Genomic DNA, 19,043 nt, shown 5'->3' with positions numbered 1-19,043 from the left:
ACCATTCTCCCCAGTGCTACTGGAGAAAGTGATGCAGAAATTGGGGATCATTGCTACTCACCACCAGATGGGATAGCCTCCAAGCACCCGAGACCAGGACAACCACATGCACATGAGATATCCAACCAGGTACAAATCCATGAGGTATGTCTTGTGTGGCTGGAAATGTCTATTGATCAGATCATAGAATTCCTCGAGAGGGGCTGAAAATTAAGTCCCAGTAGGCAAGTCTTAAGAAAAAGATTGACGATTGATGATTGAGAGTAATTCGAATTTTAGGGGTCAAATGAAGATAAGCACAAAATTCTCCTGGGTTCTCTGCTTCTTTGAGTTGGGTAAGGAAAGTGTGTCTGTCTCCCAGTAGTTAGGGGAGTATGTGTCTCTTTCACACACTCACACACACGCTCCTACCCGTCCTCTGATTCCCTCCCTCTACTGTGGTTCTTCCCTAAGGTACATATCTTTTTCTCTCCCCACTTTTTCCCCCTTAGGATCATCAGGGCCAATATTAGAGAAAGAGTGAGGGAAAAAAAACGACAAGCAAGGTTTGGAGATGTCAGCTGGCAAGCCAATCAGAGAGCATGGCCTTAGGTTACAAAAAAAAAAAAAAGATTATTCCTGCCCTTCTGTCAATCATGCACCACCCCCTGGTAATGTAGCGAAAGAAAGAGACAGAGGGATAGAGAGAGAAAGGAGGGAGGGAGGGAATTAGAATGAAAGGGTGTCAGGATTGGAGTTTCACAGAGGAAGATTTGTCTTATTAAGATCTATATTGTCTCTATTAATGTCAAGGAAGCCCAGCTGTGGCAGACTGAATCGGACCTGCTGCTCGCCCGGTGTAGCCAGTTCCAGAGATGGCGTCAGGGAACGGACGGGGGCTTGCTTCATTTTTAAGTATGGCGTGCCGAACTAATTGTTCCGGATACATGTGCATGCGATGCTTACACTGACACACACACACACTGAGAAGTCTTGGAGAATTTTGATGGCAGCGTCCTCCCCTTGTGTAGATGGAACACAAAGGGAACACAGTAAAAAAGCCATAAAAGGTGGTGTGACAGGGCCAGGCATGCAGTGTTCTGTGCCCCAGTGGCCCAAAGGCAGCACATTTTACATAAACACTATTGTCATTCGGATGGGCTGAGGGCAGACGGTGCTGAGAAAGAGACGACACAAAAAGATGACAATGCATTGTACTTAAATGTAGCCTCTGTCTTTGATTGACCTCTGTCGCCGGGACTGACCAGTTTCATGTACAAAAACTGCCGACCTATGGGGACAAATACACTGAATTGCATTTTGAGCATACTCTAGAAAAGCAATTAAGTAATGTAATGTAGCACTCATTTTCTTTAATCACTGAGTAAATATGTACTGCCGTTGTTTTGAATTCAGCCAATGGGACAGTAATTAAATAATTTCCTGTTAAGTTACATTTAATAGTAAACAGTAACATTAAAGGAATATTCTGGGTTCAATACTAGTATAACTCAATCAACAGCATTTGTGGCATAATATTGATAACCACAAATACATTTGAAAAATCTAGGTTTCAGTGAGGCACTTACAATGGAAGTGAATGGGGGCCAATCCGTAAATGTTAAAATACTCACTGTTTCAAATGTATAGCCACAAGATGTAAACAATGTGTGTGTTAACATGATTTTAGTGTGATAAAATCACTTACTAAACTTTTATGTATAAAGTTAAGTCCAACTTTTTACAACTTTGTTGCCATGGTAACGTACCGAAATAAACCCTAAAACACCTATTAAAATTATGATTTAAATAACTTTATAACTCAAATAATACACATGTTTATAGAAAAATTCAGGCAAGCGCTTTAAAAAAATTATGAGCTTCACATTTCTGCATTTAAACCCTCCAGAAATCATCTCCATTAACTTCCATTGTAAGTGACTCACTGTAAAAAAGGGATATGTGGAAATAATATTTTGTGGTAATCATCATTATGCCACAAATGCTGTCGACTGACCTTAACTTGTAACTGTACAGTTCACTAACTGTAGACTGGTTTGGTTACTCATCCAATCAGAATTTCAAGTCTGAACTATCCATTTAAAAATGTGTGGTATTGTCCATCACTCTTGCTTGGCTGTGGTAGAATAAAACTCTCTTTTCTCATTCTAGCATTCAATGAAGCCTCTCTGTTTCACTCTATGTATCTATTTGTCTCTCACACAGAAAGATAAGGGAAATTAGTTTTACATCACATTAAGGGAGAGACACAGACAGTTATGACCATGGTCTAGAGGTCATATTCCCATTGCCCCCATTCTTTTGCCATTATTCTCCCACATCAAAAGGGCCACAGCAAAAGCTGGCTGTGGCTTTGCTTCAAGGCACTGGAGGTCATTCTGACATTCACAAAGTTATTCTTTATAGTTCTGTTCTACCTAACAGGAAACATTCCAAAAACTTTGGTTAGGAACACACATTGTTAAAATAGTGTTAATGGAACATCCTTATGATGTTATTACTTTACTGGGTAGTAACGGATTACTTATTTTTTAGATTACATGACTACATTCTGATTACATCCCCAATTAGCCAAAGGTAATAACTAGTGTGTAATTTACTAATTATGCTCCTAAATTGGGAAAGAATTGTCTGAGACAGCCTGAATAATGTGCGACAGGCCTAACAAGGTAGAACTACATACATTGAAGACAGTGTACTTTAGAAAATTTTGTTTCTTAATAAATGCACAAATGAACCTGTCCGTAATTAGACACCCTTTTGTAAAAACAAATGTTGCAAGCAAATAGAGGTGTTGGTCACATGTAACTTTGTTCTTTTGTACTATGCTAATGCATGTCAGCCCATGCTTCATGATGGCAAAAAAAACAATCAAACAAAATCAACAAAAAAACACCTGTCATAAGTGGCCACACTTCTCATGAATAACTATAAGGTCTCTAATCTCTAGAGACATTCATACATCACATCTAAAGACATTCTCTTATTATTGATTTCAAAGCTGGATAATACAAATTACAATAACTATTTATAAGTTCCAAAACAACAGCAATTATTTAAAAATTCAAAATACAAGCATGTTCTCTTTGTCTTCTTTGAGAACATTAATTTGTATGACTCTTTAAGCACCTTTTTTATCACTCAGCAACTGACATATAGCAAGTTTACTTTTGATTTTATGTTTACTAATGTATAATGAAAGAAGTTGTAATTGTTACTTAATACATTTAAAATTTATAATAAGATTTTCATCAAAATATACAATGGGTAATCCAAAAGTAATCAAATTAGATTTCCTAAAAAGTGTAACCTTTAAATTGTGTAATTTGTAATCAGTACTTAATTACATTTTAGAAGTAATCTACCCAGCACTGTGTAATAAGTATTTGATTAAGGTTCTTACAATTTTGGGAATTGTTTTTCTTAGAACAACATTTATACCCGATTTCTTAGCATATTTGTCTGAGAGAGAAAACTGATAAAGAAGTTGGCAAATTAAGTTAAAAGAAGTTTGCACATTTTTAGGAAGGTTATGCTAACATTTAAATAACATTTTAAGGTTCCCATTTCCTCAATTTAACATTTGGAACCTTTAGAGATAAACTCCTTTTCTGTGTTTGTTAAAGTTGGATGAAACTGATGCTACATCCTTGCAATAGATTTACACCAAACTGAACTAATTAGCTGGGCTTCCGGTAAACCTGTTGGATAGAGTGCAGGTTATTTAGTGTGTATGTGCTGTGCTCCCGACATCAGGAATAAAGATCTGCTTTCCATCAGCTGCATTGTGCCGAGATCAGCGGTTTGATTGGACTCTGCATTCTTGAGGAGTGACAGATGCAGATCTGTTCGCCAGGATTGGCTGGGAAAACATGATCGGAACGTAATTTACGAGTGGAAGCTAGGAATTGTTTGCGGTTGGCATCTCAACAATATTGAAACCACGTTTCCCAGGTCAAGGTTATAAGGCCGTGACATGATGAACTGGCTGGAAATGAGCCAATGATTAGAATCTCAATTCTAAGCTCCGGCATGCATTGCGACATTGTGATACTAGAACAAAAGCCATAGAGATGCTTGACATAGCTACAGCACAAACAAGGGATTTCTCTTCTCGCCTAGCTATTGTGCTCAAGTGCAGAAATGCCATTGTACTACGGAGGAAGTCTTGATACTCGTATCAATCGCACTTAATTAATTTACTGAAGTGGGCCCTAGAGCATAGAAATGAAGTGCACTAGCAGATCAATGGGAATAAAGAGACTGGCCCAGAGCTTTGACCTCTGGGTCAGGAGTCTCTCATCCTCCCTCATTAAGTCATGTTTGTGGACACTCCTGCTTTTTATTAGGGCCAGGCTAATACATCACCTTACACACCCACAAATTTGTCCCTATAATCTTGGAAATACATCCTTTTGGCTTCCTGTTGTTCCTGTTTTCATCTGATGTCTGAGGGATATAATTTAATGACCCCTATGTTGTTTTAAACCCATATGACTTTCTATCTTCAATGGAACACAACAAAATAAATTGTTCTATCTCAGTCACCATTCACTTTCATTGTATGGAAAAAGATGTAATGAAATTGAATGGTGACTGAGCTTGTCAGCCCCTAACATTATGCTGTCTTTTGTGTTCCACACAAAAAAGAAACTCATATGGGTTTGGAACAATAAGAGGGAGAGGAAATATTGACAGAATCTTAATTTTTAGGAGAACTGTCCCTTTAACTCTTCATTGGTCTTGCAGATTGCTTTGACCCATTTTTAAAATGGTTCTAAATGGGTCTGAAAGCTCCGTAAGGCCAAGGAATGGTTAATATATAGATGAATGGACGGAAGATAACTCAAGCTGTTGATGCACCTGCAAAGTTTTTGAAAGATGATACAAGCAGATCAATTAAACAGGATCACTTTGCAATACATCATATAAATTACAGCATTAACTTGTGTATGTGTGCATTAATCCGTGTGTGTTTGGTAGCAGCATGCACACAGAATGCAGAAACATACACAGAGGTCCCCTGTGGTGCAGGTTTCTAAGGCGACCCGAAAACGGTCGTAGTCAGGTCCAGCTCTTTCTCAGGCTTTCCTCTCTCTCAGCAGACCCCCACTATCCCTCACACACACTCACACTCAATCCGGACAGTGTGGCTGGACACAGGCAACCAATAAAACTTGGATTAGTAGAGCGTTCACACATAACACTAGAGCGAGAAAGTTTCTTAACACGCCCAAGCCCACCCTCTCCTCACACGTCTTTCCTCTCTTTCATTCTCTCCATCTCTCCTTCTTTTGTGTCTGTCCCTCTCCCCTCCTCTTCTTTGTGCCCTTTCTCTACAGAATTTCATTGTTTGTTATTACCATGTTAGAGATAAAGGAGGTCTGAGGAATTAGCTTGTTCTTACAGTTGCAGAGAAAATCCGCTTAATACCCAGAGCCCGCAACCCCCCAATTTTTTTAACCCCACAGCCTCTGCTCTCAGGATGGAACTGGAATGCGTGCATCTTTGTGTTTGCTATATTTAGAAGAGGAAAAATAATTTTGTTGGGTGCCAATTCCGTAGACAGTGTGCTTCATTGGCGGCTGAGAGTGAGCAGTCTGACCCATCTCCGGGCCCCCGTCGCAGCATCATGTCCTGGAAATGGGTGCATTTGTATAATATCACTGCTTTTATCCCTACTTTGTAAGCTGAGGACAAAGCCCAGACACTCCTCAAGCCCTCCCCGTGCATCTCCCCCCAAACAAACCTTTTTCATTAGAGCAGCAAACACTTTCCCCTTCAATAGCCCAATACTGCGCATCATCCTCGCCATTGGTGAGCTCAGCATCTCCACAGGACCCAGGCTCTTTAAAGCACCTCTCTTCTTTCATGAAACAGAGCTTGTTTAATTAAACCTCACTTAAGCCGGACAATAAGCTTTCGCGCAGGTCTGGGCTTGGCAGGGCTCTCCGTGGGCTCGCCCCAGTATTCATGGCAGTCGTAAAGCGAAAGCCTGGAGAGAGTGAGAGAGAGAGAGAGAGAGAGAGAGAGAGAGAGAGAGAGAGAGGCTATATGCCAGATACTTTGTTCACACAAGATGAAGAGTCAACAGCCACCCCCACACTATTTCTCTCCTAATAACAACCTTTAGAAAGGCTCCGTCTGAGCACAATACATCTCTACTCCCCTCCTCTCACTCTTACTCTCAATCACCCTCCAGCACAATGCCTAAAGCTCCACAGCCCCCCAGGACCCTCGGCCCCACAACAGATACTTCTTTTATCGAAATTCTTTGGTGTTCTAATCCTCAGCTTCCTCTATAGGACAATAATGGAGTGTCAGTACTTTAGCTTTTTCCAGTGTGGCTATTATTAGACCGGCTTGGGTCACAAGCCCTCTCTTCCTCCTCTCTCCAGATCGAAATTATTTTTGACTAAGGGTTATTGATCGTATTACATATTTCAGGTTACTGTTATCCTTGTACGTAGAGCAAAGCACATTGTCTGGCATGCATTCTTAAGCAAATATCAAATCAGACGTGAGACATGAAGACCATATTTATTTTCAGAGTGCAACAGTCCAAACCCTAGGCCTCAAACTAAGAGATGTGAGAGAGTTCTGAATGAACGGATTTGATAAAAAACTGGTAGTGGAAATAATGTCACTCTATAGACACTTTAAATATGACATTTGGGTGTATATGATTTGTCTGAGTTCGACAGTCTAGCAGATGTTGTTTCTGAAAAAGTCATGATTCGCTTCCGGAGGATTCAAATGAACCTCAGATTGTGATTTTCCTGTCCTTTTGGTTTAAATTAAGCAGTCTATCTTCTGACGGCTGGAAAGGATCTTTTTTTTATGTTTTCTACTTATTCAGATGTTGTTTAAACTAATCAAAGCCCATTTTGATGACCCCTTTTTAATTGTCCATATGCTGTACATTCCAAACTTTAATACATTTATATAAGATTTTCAGGGTCCATGTTTGCAGCCAATGACAAAGGTAAAAAAACAACAACAAAAAAACACAGTGCCATGCATGGGATGCCTTAAGGCTACAGTATCTCCAATGCAATAACATAAATGGTCCAGAACATGATTAATTACTGGTTCTGGTCACAAGTTACTCACTGTGATGGTGACTTATAGAAATAAAATCTGCTTTCTATATTGTATCATTGTGAGTTTAATAATAACATCGCTACAGTAACAGTAAAGAAGACATCAACATTGTGTTGATACTGACATCTTCTGGTTACTCTCAGATATGTCAACACTTTCAAATTGCAGTTTAAATTCTTTGGAGACTGGAAACAAACTTGTACTGTATGTTTTTATGGAAGCTTTAGCATTGGTAGTGTAAGGCAGAATTATGTTACATTAAGCGTTGAGACTGCTGTAGTCTTATAAAGCCTCCACATTTTTAAAGCTATATTTATTTGGGAAAGAGCAATCAGTAAGTATATTTTAAAGGAGGATAGATTTGGTTGGGTTTGGCTTAAAATATTTGAGGCATGCTGCTAGGGAATGTTCAGAATTCTAGTTAAAAACCTCTGGGGCAAATATGCAAATGTTTGTAAGAACATGAACAGTCAGCGAAACATTCGTCTGTGGTGCATTTCATATTAAAATCCCTTAGCTGTTGTCTTCTGTAAGACGAACAGTAGTAATTATGGAAGCTCTTTAAAATGAAATAAATTTGTGCGTCTATATACACTATGATTTTCAAGCTTATTGACTTCACATTGATGATAGAATAAAGTCATCAGAAACCTCAAGGCAGCATCTGTTAAAAATACTATAGAAGTTAAATTGTGAAGGCATCCAACATTAAAAGGCAATGCCATTTGAAGAGAATGGGCGCAATTTATTTCTAGGGCTTTTTCCTGTTTGTCATAATGGGAATTTTATCTAATCTGCAGTCAGTGATTTACTCTGCACAAAGTCGTCATTTAGAAGTGAATTAATATCACAAGCAATATGCCCCCAGGTGACAAAAAGACACGATGTTGCTGAGATTAAACATAAGCTTGTCTTTAAAGATAGCCTGCTTTCAACAGGCATGGATATTGCTGAAGGAAACACATCATGTTAGGAAACATAAATCTTCTGGCCTGAGGGTTGCATTGTTGAAGAATATCATAGTAGCATGTTCTGTGCTCCAAGATAAAATTCAACATATTTTAAAATATAGTAGCTACCCGCCAAGAGCATTGTAAGAGCAAGACCACAATGCTTTGAAGTTGTGTGCATTTGTTGCAGATTAATCATCAGTAAAGGCGCTTACACGTCATTCAGACATATGGCTCACGTTTCAGTTCCTACAGGGCAAAATTAGAGAGTTTACTGTGAAATTTCACAGTAAAGGAACATCTTTGGGCCTGAGATTAGATAACCTCATTTAGAAGCCTGTAATTGCCCTTACAACATTTGCTGGAGCCTTTTTAGCTTGACAGCCATTATGCAACGTGCAGGATGGAGTGGTGAAGTCACACTGAGACATTGCAGGACTACAGCAATAAAAAGCAGACTACAAGAATAAACATTGATATTGTCAAATACAGCAATTAAAATGTCAATCAAGTAGCTTTTAGGTTAAGTAGCTTTTAGGTTATGTACAACTCTAGTTTCCCCATAGAACACCATCTGTTTTTCATAATGAAAGTATTGACTGCTCTCCTGTTTTAGGTCGCTTTTATTTGGGTGTCTCCAGAGTGGTTTGCCTTGACCATAATGTTTGAATCATGTGTATCTGATGTGCAAAGTGAAACAAGACATAAATGACTCTGATGCAATTCACCTTGTGAAGATGGATGTGAACATTTTCGTTGTGATCCTATTTCTTTTCATTCTATTGGAGAATCTCAAATGTACTCTGATTTGATTTAAGTGTTTAGCAGTGGAATAATGCAATATATAATCTGCTTGAGGCTTAAAAAAATTATTAGATAATGTTCTACATGCATAATTAATGCAATGAAAGCTTCTACACATTAATAACATGATACAAATCTTCCACAGTTATGTGTGCCGTTAGCACCTATTTTTGTATTTATTTTTACAACATGCACAAATATAAAATCCAATAAAAAAAAATATGTATAGAAATAATATAAAGTCAGTGGTGTGAAAAATTATCAAATCTTTATAAAAACAATAAATAATAAAATACGTTTTCACTGCGTTCCTGCTTTTACAGAGTTCTATTGACATTAAGTAATTTTGCAATTTTGTACGAGACCATTTTTACTTATTTTTTGTGACCATTTCATCTTGTGAATAAATTGTCTTCCATATATAGTCCCAATTAATTGAGACTGACATAAACTGACATGTAAAATTTTTGTTGACATAATTATCTTGTTAGTTACAGCCACTGGAGTTTTCCTGTGATGTTTATGTCTAAACTTGTGTAATATTATTTTGAATAAACTACTATTCCCATAAATCCTAGTATCTTTCCGTGACGTCGAGGGAGGCGTAAGCCTGTAGAGCAAATTATCAACGCATCAAACGCTGATTGGCGTATATCCTTCATGTGACTCATGGCATCCAATCAGCAGCCAGCCCGATGAATACATTTCCATCTCTTTAAATGTTAGTTCTATAAATGATGACGTGCAAGTATGAAGTCTTGCCGTGTTGTCACCGTCTGTTTGCACAAGAGCAAAGTGGTTCAAAGCAAACATGATGAAATAAACATACGTGTCATGTTTAATGTGCGCAAAACCGCAGCGATAGTGAAGAGCTTGCTCAACAAATGAAGATTTCCTGAGGTATCGTTTGAGAAAAGAAACAACAACAAGAGACAAGCAATTATTTGGGGGCGACCGATTTACAGTTTATCTCGAAGTTTCTGAGTGATTTGTGAAGAAGTCTCCTTTATAGTATTTTACTGTAAGTAAAAGTGATCCGTCATTTAAACTAGTATTATTTTAAATCGTTTCAAAAGTTGGGTTACTTTTGTATGTTGATGGATTTTTTCGTTTTTTAATGACAAAAATAGACTTTTAAATATCACATTATGCTTAGCTAAATGTAATTTTGAACACATGTGCATTTCCATGCGTTTCTTTTTACTGTTCAGAAAGTGCGAGGATGAACGTGGGTACGGCGCACAGTGAGGTGAATCCAAACACCCGCGTGATGAGCAGCAGGGGCATATGGCTCACCTATGTACTTGGCATCGGACTCCTACACATCACATTACTCAGCATACCCTTCGTCAGCGTCCCGGTGGTTTGGACTCTTACCAACCTCATCCACAACATTGTAAGAGATCAATAGCATGTGCACACATGTACATAAGAGTGTCCAGCTTGTGATGTAAGGATGAGGCACTGCAGTGGAATTCTTTGGAATTTCATAATATAATTGTGGCACAGGTGCTTTCTTTAGAGCTTTTTAAGATGCAAAGGCTTAAAATAGTCACAATTGCAGTGTTTGACTATCCCCAGCTGCAAGAATTCTAAAATGGCATTTTCCTTGCTGAATTTTGACCTGTTTAATTGCTGGCTCCATGTTCTGTCATTTCAGCCAATGGTGGACTTACAGTGCCATCCTGTATTGCCTTTCTTAGTGTTCCTGTTCCCAAAAGAGATCAGCTCTTGGTGTTGTCCTAAGGGTTTAACAACATTTGCTGATAAAACGTTGAATAGAACATCACCTTTGGCATAATTAATCTCACTGTAACTTTCTTTCTGCTATAGTGTATGTATATCTTACTACACACGGTGAAAGGTACGCCATTTGAGACCCCGGACCAAGGCAAGGCCCGGCTACTGACCCACTGGGAACAGATGGACTACGGGGTCCAGTTCACCGCCTCCCGAAAGTTTCTTACCATCACCCCTATAATGCTGTAAGAGGTTTCCCCTTCACTCTGTGCAATTTTGAGATTCATTACACCATGCAAATTTGTTTCCGTGCTTGAACTGCGCACATGCATTGTGAATGCTTTCACAGCTTGCTCTGCATGACCATGAACAAGAGGCAGTGATGCTGACTTCCTGTGGTGTCTGCTGACAAGGAGAGCTGTATTTAGAAACAGTTAGTCAGTCAGTCAGTCAGTCAGTCAGATCATTTTCTCTAATCTGTCCTGAGTTCTTTTCTCCTAGGGTTAGGATCTATCTATTATATTGAGGGATCAGCAAGTTTAATTCACTTGAGTTTATTTGTACAGTGTTTTTCCACAATAGATATTGCATATTGTTCCAAAGCGGCTTTATAAAGAATGGTGCCAAAAACGACAGAGAAAAGAAATTCTCCCTAAATTGTGAAAGTAGGTGAGAAGGATACCTTGGGAGTAACAAAGATTGGGAATGCCCACCTCCTTGGGCTGGCACATATTATTATTAAATTTTTTTATAGAAAGCATACTATCAATCTTACATGCATAAATGCACAACGTCACCGTATTAATAATAATAATACTAACTAATCTGTTGTTTAATTATATAGTTTCTACTGCTGCTCTCTTTGGTAACTTGAAATGGGGCCTCACACACCTAATATTTTCTTTAACCTTTTTTTTTTTTCTGTCTGTAAAATTGTGATGCCTTATAACATTTTATTGACCATAAAAGCACTTTACTACCACTTTAAATCATATTTTTATTGGATTGATGAGCTGCATGATGTTGTAGCATGAAAGCACATCCTGTGTTCCTGTTGGATGCAATGTTGTACTGCGCTTGCTTGGGCAACATCTATTGGCTGTGCATCTCATGTTTCTTACTGATGTCTGACATGATCTCGTCCTTGTCCTCTACAGGTATTTCCTGACCAGTTTCTATACAAAGTATGACAGGGTGCACTTTGTCATCAACACCATTTCCCTGCTCACTGTGCTTATCCCCAAACTGCCTCAGTTCCACGGGGTCCGTCTCTTTGGAATTAATAAGTACTGATGAGGTCAGAGGACCACAAAGGCTCCCTTAACCTGCTTCATATCCTGTTGGCCATATGTCAACCCATTTTGATCTTTGGCACAAGAAGATCGGTTGTGTTCATGCTGTTGACGTTCAAAGCACTTCATGACTTATTCTGTAGGTATAAACGAAGTGGGACATTTAGGCCTTCATAGGAAACGCCGCTGCTTTGTGGTAGGAATGGCTGAATAATCTGCTGTGGTATCACTTGAAATCATGTTTTTTTAGTGTAACGCTTGGTAGACATACAAACACATTTGTAGAATCACCAGCAGAATGCTGCAGATGCTTCAGAGTGTCTTTGGAGATGTTAGGACCCCTGTTCTACTGTGTTGAAACAGACCGAGACATTGCAAAAGCAGTGTTGCTTATCAGCATGATGTAAGTAATTTGGTATGTTTGCATTCAGTCAAGTGGCAGAAAGGCTGCTTTGATGTCAGTGAATTTGATTGGTCAAAATTGTCCAGGACACAGTGTGAGGCTATACTGGACTGGTTCGTCCTCCCTTCATAACATTTTTAGGAACCAAGTCAGCGCGTCCTGAGGTACAGGTGTTTAGAGAGAGAGAAGAAAGGTACAGTGGCAAGTATGTGAACACTTTGGAATTACCTGCATTTCTGCATTAATTATCTGCTTAAAGGAATGACAAACAATTAACAGCACTTGTTCTTGTCAATACAGAATATATGATTTAAAAAATTCACAGTTTAGGGTTGAAAAAGTATGTGAACCTCTGGGCTAATGACTTCTAAAAAGCCAATTTGGAGGCATGTGTTATTTAAGAAGATGAGATTGTAGAGGTGCTTTGCTATATAAAAACAATATATCTCAAGAAGCATGTGAACCATGCCCTGATCAAAACAAATGTCAGAGGATCTTAGAAGAAATGTAGAGATGCATGAAGCTGGAAAAGGCTACAAAAGGGTTTCAAAAGATCTGGATGTTCACCAATCCACAGTACGACAAACTGCCAACAATTGGAGGAGATTTAGCACTGTTGCTACTTTCCCTAGGAGTGGGCACCCTGCAAAGATTTCCCCAAGAGCACATTGTGCAATGATGAAGAAAGTGAAAAAAGAACCAAAGGGTAAAAGCAAAAGCTCTGCAGAAATCTTTTAAACTTGCTCATTTATGTGCCCACGATAAGAAAAACACTGAATATGAATGGTGTTCATAGGAGGACAACACTGAGGAAACCAATGCTTTCCAAACAAAACATTTCTGCACATCTCAAGTTTGCGAAAGACTATGCTGATGCTCCACAAAGCTTCTGGGATAATGCTGTGTGGACAGATGAAACTAAAATTACATTTTTTGGCAAAAAACACAACACTATATTTTGAGGAAAAAGGGTGCTTCACACCAAAACCTCACAACAACTGTAAAGCTTGGTGGAGGAAGCATCATGCTTTGGGACTGCTTTGCTGCATTAGGACGTTGACAGCTTGAAATCATTGTGGGAATGATCATTTTGAAAGATTGTGTCAAGAGATTTGATAGAAAATGACAGCGTAGCAATCTGTCGTCTAAAAGAAGTTGGGTGATACAACAAGACAATGACCCAAAGCACACTAGCAAAACAACAGAATGGCTAAAAATGGTCCCAATTGTGGCATTACCTGAAGAGGGCTGTTCGTGCAAGAAATCGCCAACAAACCCATTTGTAGGGAGGAATGGTGTAAAATCCACCCTCAGTGTTGTACAAGGCTGATCAACAGCTACAGGAAATGTCTGGTGGAGGTTATTGCTGCTGGAGGAGGCTTTACCAGTTATTAAATACAAGGGTTCACATACTTTTTCCAGCCTGGACTGTGACTACTTAAACAACTATTTTAATAAGACATCAAAATTTATTATTTGTTTGTCATTACTTTAAACAGATTGTGTTTGTCTTTTATTATGCGAAGATCAGACTAAATGCAGATACTGTAATTCCAAAGGGTTCACATACTTCTACTTGCCACTGTACAGTGTTTCTTTAGAGGGTGGAAGAGTCTATTTTTAGGTAAGACTAATTGCTGTTTCACTTAATGTCCACTTAAAGTTAAATGGACTAGTTTGACTAGATTAATAGTTTGACGAACCTCACCATGTCTTCCTAAAACTTCCACCAACCCCCTATTTTATAGCTTTACCTCTGAAGTACAAAGGCAAAATACAGTAACTACACTGTCAAAATTAAGTTGTGACTGAAAGTGGGTCTCTTCATAGGATATGATCTGTCCTGTGACAGATTGGTTTGGCTCAACTATGCTCCGATTCAGAGAAAACTGAGTGTTTCAATGTTGGCATAGTTACTAACATTATGCCTTTTTGTAGGGCATATAGGGTATAGGCTTGTTTTTAGATTTTTTTTTTTTTTGACAACTAGAATTTTATATGTGATTTTTTAAAAAATATATTTTAAACCGATTATGCATATCTTTGTTGCATTGCTACAGTACACCTACAGTAGGAGGTTTTAACCAGAACCCTTGGTTTAATCTGTATGAATAAAACATCTAAGACCAGCTTTAGTTGATTAAAGGGAACACTGGTACAGGGAATATTGGACCAATTAGTCCGCTTTAATGCTCTAGATGCAGTCTAACTGTGTGAACTTCGTTACTTTTGAACTGTAATTGCCATCATTGGACTGTGGGTCCGCATGTCCCAGAGTGATTGTTCACAGCCTTGATGATTTTGCAGTGTGCTAAGGTACAGAATTATTCTGTGAATGATGAGGTGTTCAAGTGTTGTTCTATGTTTACTCGCATGCTGTTTTATTACGTCAGCGCTTTGGACTGATGTCATGACTCATGTCTGAATATGTAAATTAGGCATATTAAGTGGATCAACAGACCCTGTGATTGTGATCTGCATTTTGCAGGACAGCACTTATTTTTGGTAACCGAAAATGTATTGAAATTAAGTTTTTGTAGTATTCCGATATTGAATATTATAAGGTGTGTCTAACTCTAGTGTCATTTTACCTCATTCTTACGGTTCAAGATTCTGAAAATGTTGCTTTGAAAACAGCGTTCCTTGCCTTTTTGTAGTTTCACACAGTATTTCATTGTCTTATTCTTTGTAGCCATTTTATTTTAAATATGCAGTGCACGTTCTGATTACAATGTTTGTTTTATTGCTGCCTCTGATGGTTCGCATTACAGTCAGTAAAATTGTGAAACCTGTATCCTGCTTATGTGTAGCAACAATTTATCTTCAGTACAAACAGTTTATCCACTAGTTTTATTTTGTTTATAAATCATATCAATGCTTCTGTGTATATATTTTCATGCCAAATCATGTTTAATATCAATATGTTCAGTATTCGTAATAATATTACCATTACAATATTCAAAACCGTATTCACCCTTTCAGATTTAGCAGTATTTTAGACAAAAAATAAATAAAAATAATTATGCCTTTGAGGTGGCAAGTTGAATTAACAAGCATTTTTAAGTATACAAATTGATAAAATGACAACTTACCATGTTAAGTTGACTTTAACGTTTTAAGTTGTCAACTCAAAAGCACTCTCATGCTCCGATAACTTGATTGAATTAAAAAAAATTCCAGTAGAGAAATCATGAAAATGGTCCACCTAACTCAAAACACCCAAGTAATAAAGTCAATATGTTGGGATTTGTTTATTGCACTCATTTAATTTGGGTTAAAGCAACACAAGGGTTAACCATGTGGTTCTTGGTGATGATCAATTTTTGTAAGTGTGTTTTATTTTTTTCTTCTTGCAATTGAATGTCTGTTATCAACATTGTGACAGGACTGATTCCATTTCAAAATGACTGTATAGTTGATAGTTCATTCGTTTGTTTAGAGTTCGTCAGCAGGCCTTCAATTTTCATTATTTGCAGATGTTTTTGCACTTATTTGATTGGCTTCAGTTATAGGTAATGGGACTAGCCCTAAAATTTAACCTCCTCACTTTCTGTGTCTATGCATGTAAACAGGAATTTCGTCATTGTGTATGTCACAGAGTTTACACTGCTGCCAATGAGTCTGAGAACTGCTCTTCGTGTATGTTTAGTTTTTCATATGTATTGTGGGTTGGTAGGATGGTCATTTACATTAAAAGTTTGGATTTGACATACAATTTATCCTGAGCAACTAGTGTGCATTCAAAGTATACATTCTGTTAGTACATGCGATTCCTGGGATTCAAACCCACAACATTATTTTAGCTACATGAACCCTGATTTTGCTGTTCACATCAATGGCAGAGCCTTTCTTGTATAGCCAAGATATTAAAATATATTGTAGCATTTACTGGTGCAGCAGAGCTTTTCGGACAAACTGTTACATTACAGTCTCGCATCTCTACCCTGACAGTTTCCTCCTGTTTACATTCACAAAGTGATTATGATTGACTGCATCAGTGAGGCGACTCCCATAGCAATTCACTTGGTGCATAATGTCATGTTATGCAATACGCTTAAATACCAGTGAAAATCGTATCCTGCAACTAATGAAGTATGCTTATTAGTTAATGTAAAACATAGTGTAGTAATAAATTAATGAACGCAAAGCATACAGTACATGACATATTAAAATGACCTGGCTGAATCAAGACCTTCACCGACAAACAGATAGTCCCTCCCAAATTGAAAATTCTGCCATTATTTACTCCACCTCATGCTTTACAACCCATATTACTGACTTTGCTTCTTTGGAACACAAAAAGAAATGTCAGGATGTACATTTTGGGTGAACTACCTTTTAATGTTGATCTAGTGCATGTCTACAACATGGACCAAACCATATTTTAATGCAGAAAACTGGCCCTTTTAAAGTGATTTCTTGTAGTTGCACAAATGAGACTGTTTACTTGGATGACACCGATACTATACATAAAAAAAAAAAAGTCAAATTTGCCTGAATCCATAGAGCTGGGTCAAAGCATGATCTGGGAGGTGAGCACACCAGTATTGCAGCTTGTGCAACGTGAGCCAGGTCTGTGCTCTTGGGCTGTTACCCAAAGCTAGCAACTTTTTAAACATTGACTAGGTAAGAGTTGGTCACAATCAGCCAGAGTGAGGCCTCATGTGTTAGTCTTGGTTCTCCATTACTTGCTACAGCCTGTGTAAGCTGTCTATTGGCCTCCAAACACATTTTCCACACACCTCTACTCTGTGAGCAGATTCCAACCGTGAGGTGTGTCCTCATTTCTTACAGTGGCTTACCTAATCTTTGTAACTATTATAATTTTAACACTGCAAATTGTTCCTGGGATGTATTTTTGTATATTGTATCCCATAGTGTTGTCAATAGCAATACAATAACATTGGTTTGTACCTTTTGTAGGTATGGAAGGTTAGTGAGTGATATATAGTGCCCAAAAATGTAGTTTCTCTCATCATTTACTCACCCTCATGCCATCCCAGATATGTGACTTTCTTTTCTGATCACATTTTAGAAGAATTTAGATTTTTAGAAGAACATCTCAGCTCTCCAGAAGTGTGAAGGTCCAAAAAGCATATAAAGCAGCATAAAAGTAATCCACATGACTCCAGTGGTTTAATCCATATATTCAGATGCTATATGATTGGTGTGGATCAATATTTCAGGCCTTTTTTTTTTTACTATAAATTATTCTCTCTGGCCAGTAGGTGGCGATATGCACAAAGAATGTGAAGATTTATTGGAAAAAGGACTTCTATTGAGCTGTTTCCCCACACCTATCATATTGCTTTGAAAATATGGATTATACCACTGGAGCCGTTTGGATTACCTTTATGCTGCCTTTATGTGCTTTTTGGACTTTCAAAGTTCTGGTCACCATTCACCTGAATTGTATGGACCTACAGAGCTGAGATATTCTTCTAAAAATCTTTTATTTGTCTTCAGCAGATGAAAGAAATTCATACACTTCTGGGATGGGATGAGGATGAGTAGTGATCAGTCTTATTGCTATCTTTACATATTGACCGAGTTTGACCACAGTAAAAACTGAAATTAGGGTTTGAGAACATTTTATGAGCTGTCTGATTAAAAATATTTTAATTGTCTGCTTGTTTAATATTTATTTTTTATTTTTTAAATAAAAATTAACATTGAAAAAAAAAAAAAAGCTTGTTTCCTTTTCCCCCCTCTTTATTGTACTGACAAAAGCTGCAACAGTCACATGAAGACTATTTTAATGCCTGGGTTGGGCACTAGGTGTCAGCACTGCCACTGAAATAATCAGTTACATTTTATTGCATGCAAAAAGTGGCCTTGAGGACTAGTTCATTTTACTGAATGCTTCCTTTTTAATGTAGTTCTTGGTTGCCATCGAGACCACATGAAGAGCTGGGCAAACAAGTCTTTGATAATGTTTTCACAAACAGGTCATCCTTTTATTGGAGCCCTCATAAAAATGAAAAATAAATCAAATAAATGTCCTTGATTGTAGTCGAATTGATATTGGATCATGGGAACATGTACTGTTTTTGTTAACGTGATTAACAAAATTGTATGATCATACTGTCATGTAGTATGTAGTGGCACGTTTAGGCAGCAGGGGGTAGTATATGCTACAAATTGATGCTAATCCAAAGTGGCATTTGCCACCTAAAAATAGGATTGCCACTGGATAAAGGCTCTTTTATAAATTTTTTAGTTCAGATGGCATTTATCAGACTTAAGGTTTAATAGTTTAGTGTTCAATGTATTGTACATAACCGTGATTTGAATTTTCTCAGCTTGGTTTACTCTTAAATGTTTAGAAATGTGTCACAAATGTGATCTCTCATTTGAAAACTACACAAAGGCAGCTTTATCTTTTGCCTCCCACAACTTTCATTCAATCTTTTATTCTGTCCTCACATCCTCTAGTCTATATCCTTGACGGTCTTCTGGCTTTGTCTCTCTTCTCTCTCTCTGTCTGTAAGGTTCTGCCCATCTGTTCAATGAACTGGATGGGAACATGACTGAAATCTGCGCACTGGAAGAACATTGGAAACCCCCTGGGTTTTACATTTCTCTCAATTTCCTCTGCAATGCATTGACATTTGAAGTTCTTAAAGAAACGTGAGCTGGGAGGAGCTTACTTTGGAAGTATGCACATGGTTATTTAAAAGAAGTCCAAGATGTGAGGTATACAGATGTTCCATTGTGTGTTGTAGCTGTTTGTGCTTGTGTAAAAGGTTT

The 19,043-nt window shown here is 37.9% G+C and overlaps 2 protein-coding genes across 3 annotated transcripts in view; one reads left to right on the top strand and one right to left on the bottom strand.

Moving 5' to 3' along the window:
• The window catches only part of LOC127626820 (proto-oncogene Wnt-3), a 39,677-nt gene extending 39,349 nt beyond the window's left edge, over window positions 1–328 (bottom strand). Inside the window, exon 1 of the mRNA XM_052102883.1 lies at window positions 62–328. Within this exon, the coding sequence (XP_051958843.1) occupies window positions 62–141 (80 nt within the window). The 5' untranslated portion in view covers window positions 142–328. The remainder of the gene's footprint in view (window positions 1–61) is intronic.
• Window positions 43–17,395, top strand: LOC127626821 (ORM1-like protein 3). 2 transcript variants are annotated; one of them, XM_052102884.1, is made up of 5 exons: window positions 43–144; window positions 793–894; window positions 10,070–10,254; window positions 10,692–10,843; window positions 11,756–17,395. In XM_052102884.1, exons 2-5 carry the CDS (start codon window positions 855–857, stop codon window positions 11,889–11,891), a joined length of 513 nt encoding a protein of 170 aa, XP_051958844.1. In that variant the 5' UTR covers window positions 43–144; window positions 793–854; the 3' UTR covers window positions 11,892–17,395. The 2 variants fall into 2 exon arrangements, with proteins under 2 accessions (XP_051958844.1, XP_051958845.1); XM_052102885.1 differs by lacking the exons at window positions 43–144; window positions 793–894 and adding an exon at window positions 9,623–9,879.
• The last annotated feature ends 1,648 nt before the right edge of the window (window positions 17,396–19,043 follow it).

This window comes from Xyrauchen texanus, chromosome 33 (genome assembly GCF_025860055.1).
Source record: "Xyrauchen texanus isolate HMW12.3.18 chromosome 33, RBS_HiC_50CHRs, whole genome shotgun sequence".
NCBI classification, from domain to species: Eukaryota; Metazoa; Chordata; class Actinopteri; order Cypriniformes; family Catostomidae; genus Xyrauchen; species Xyrauchen texanus.
This window is presented reverse-complemented; position numbering and strand designations above follow the sequence as displayed.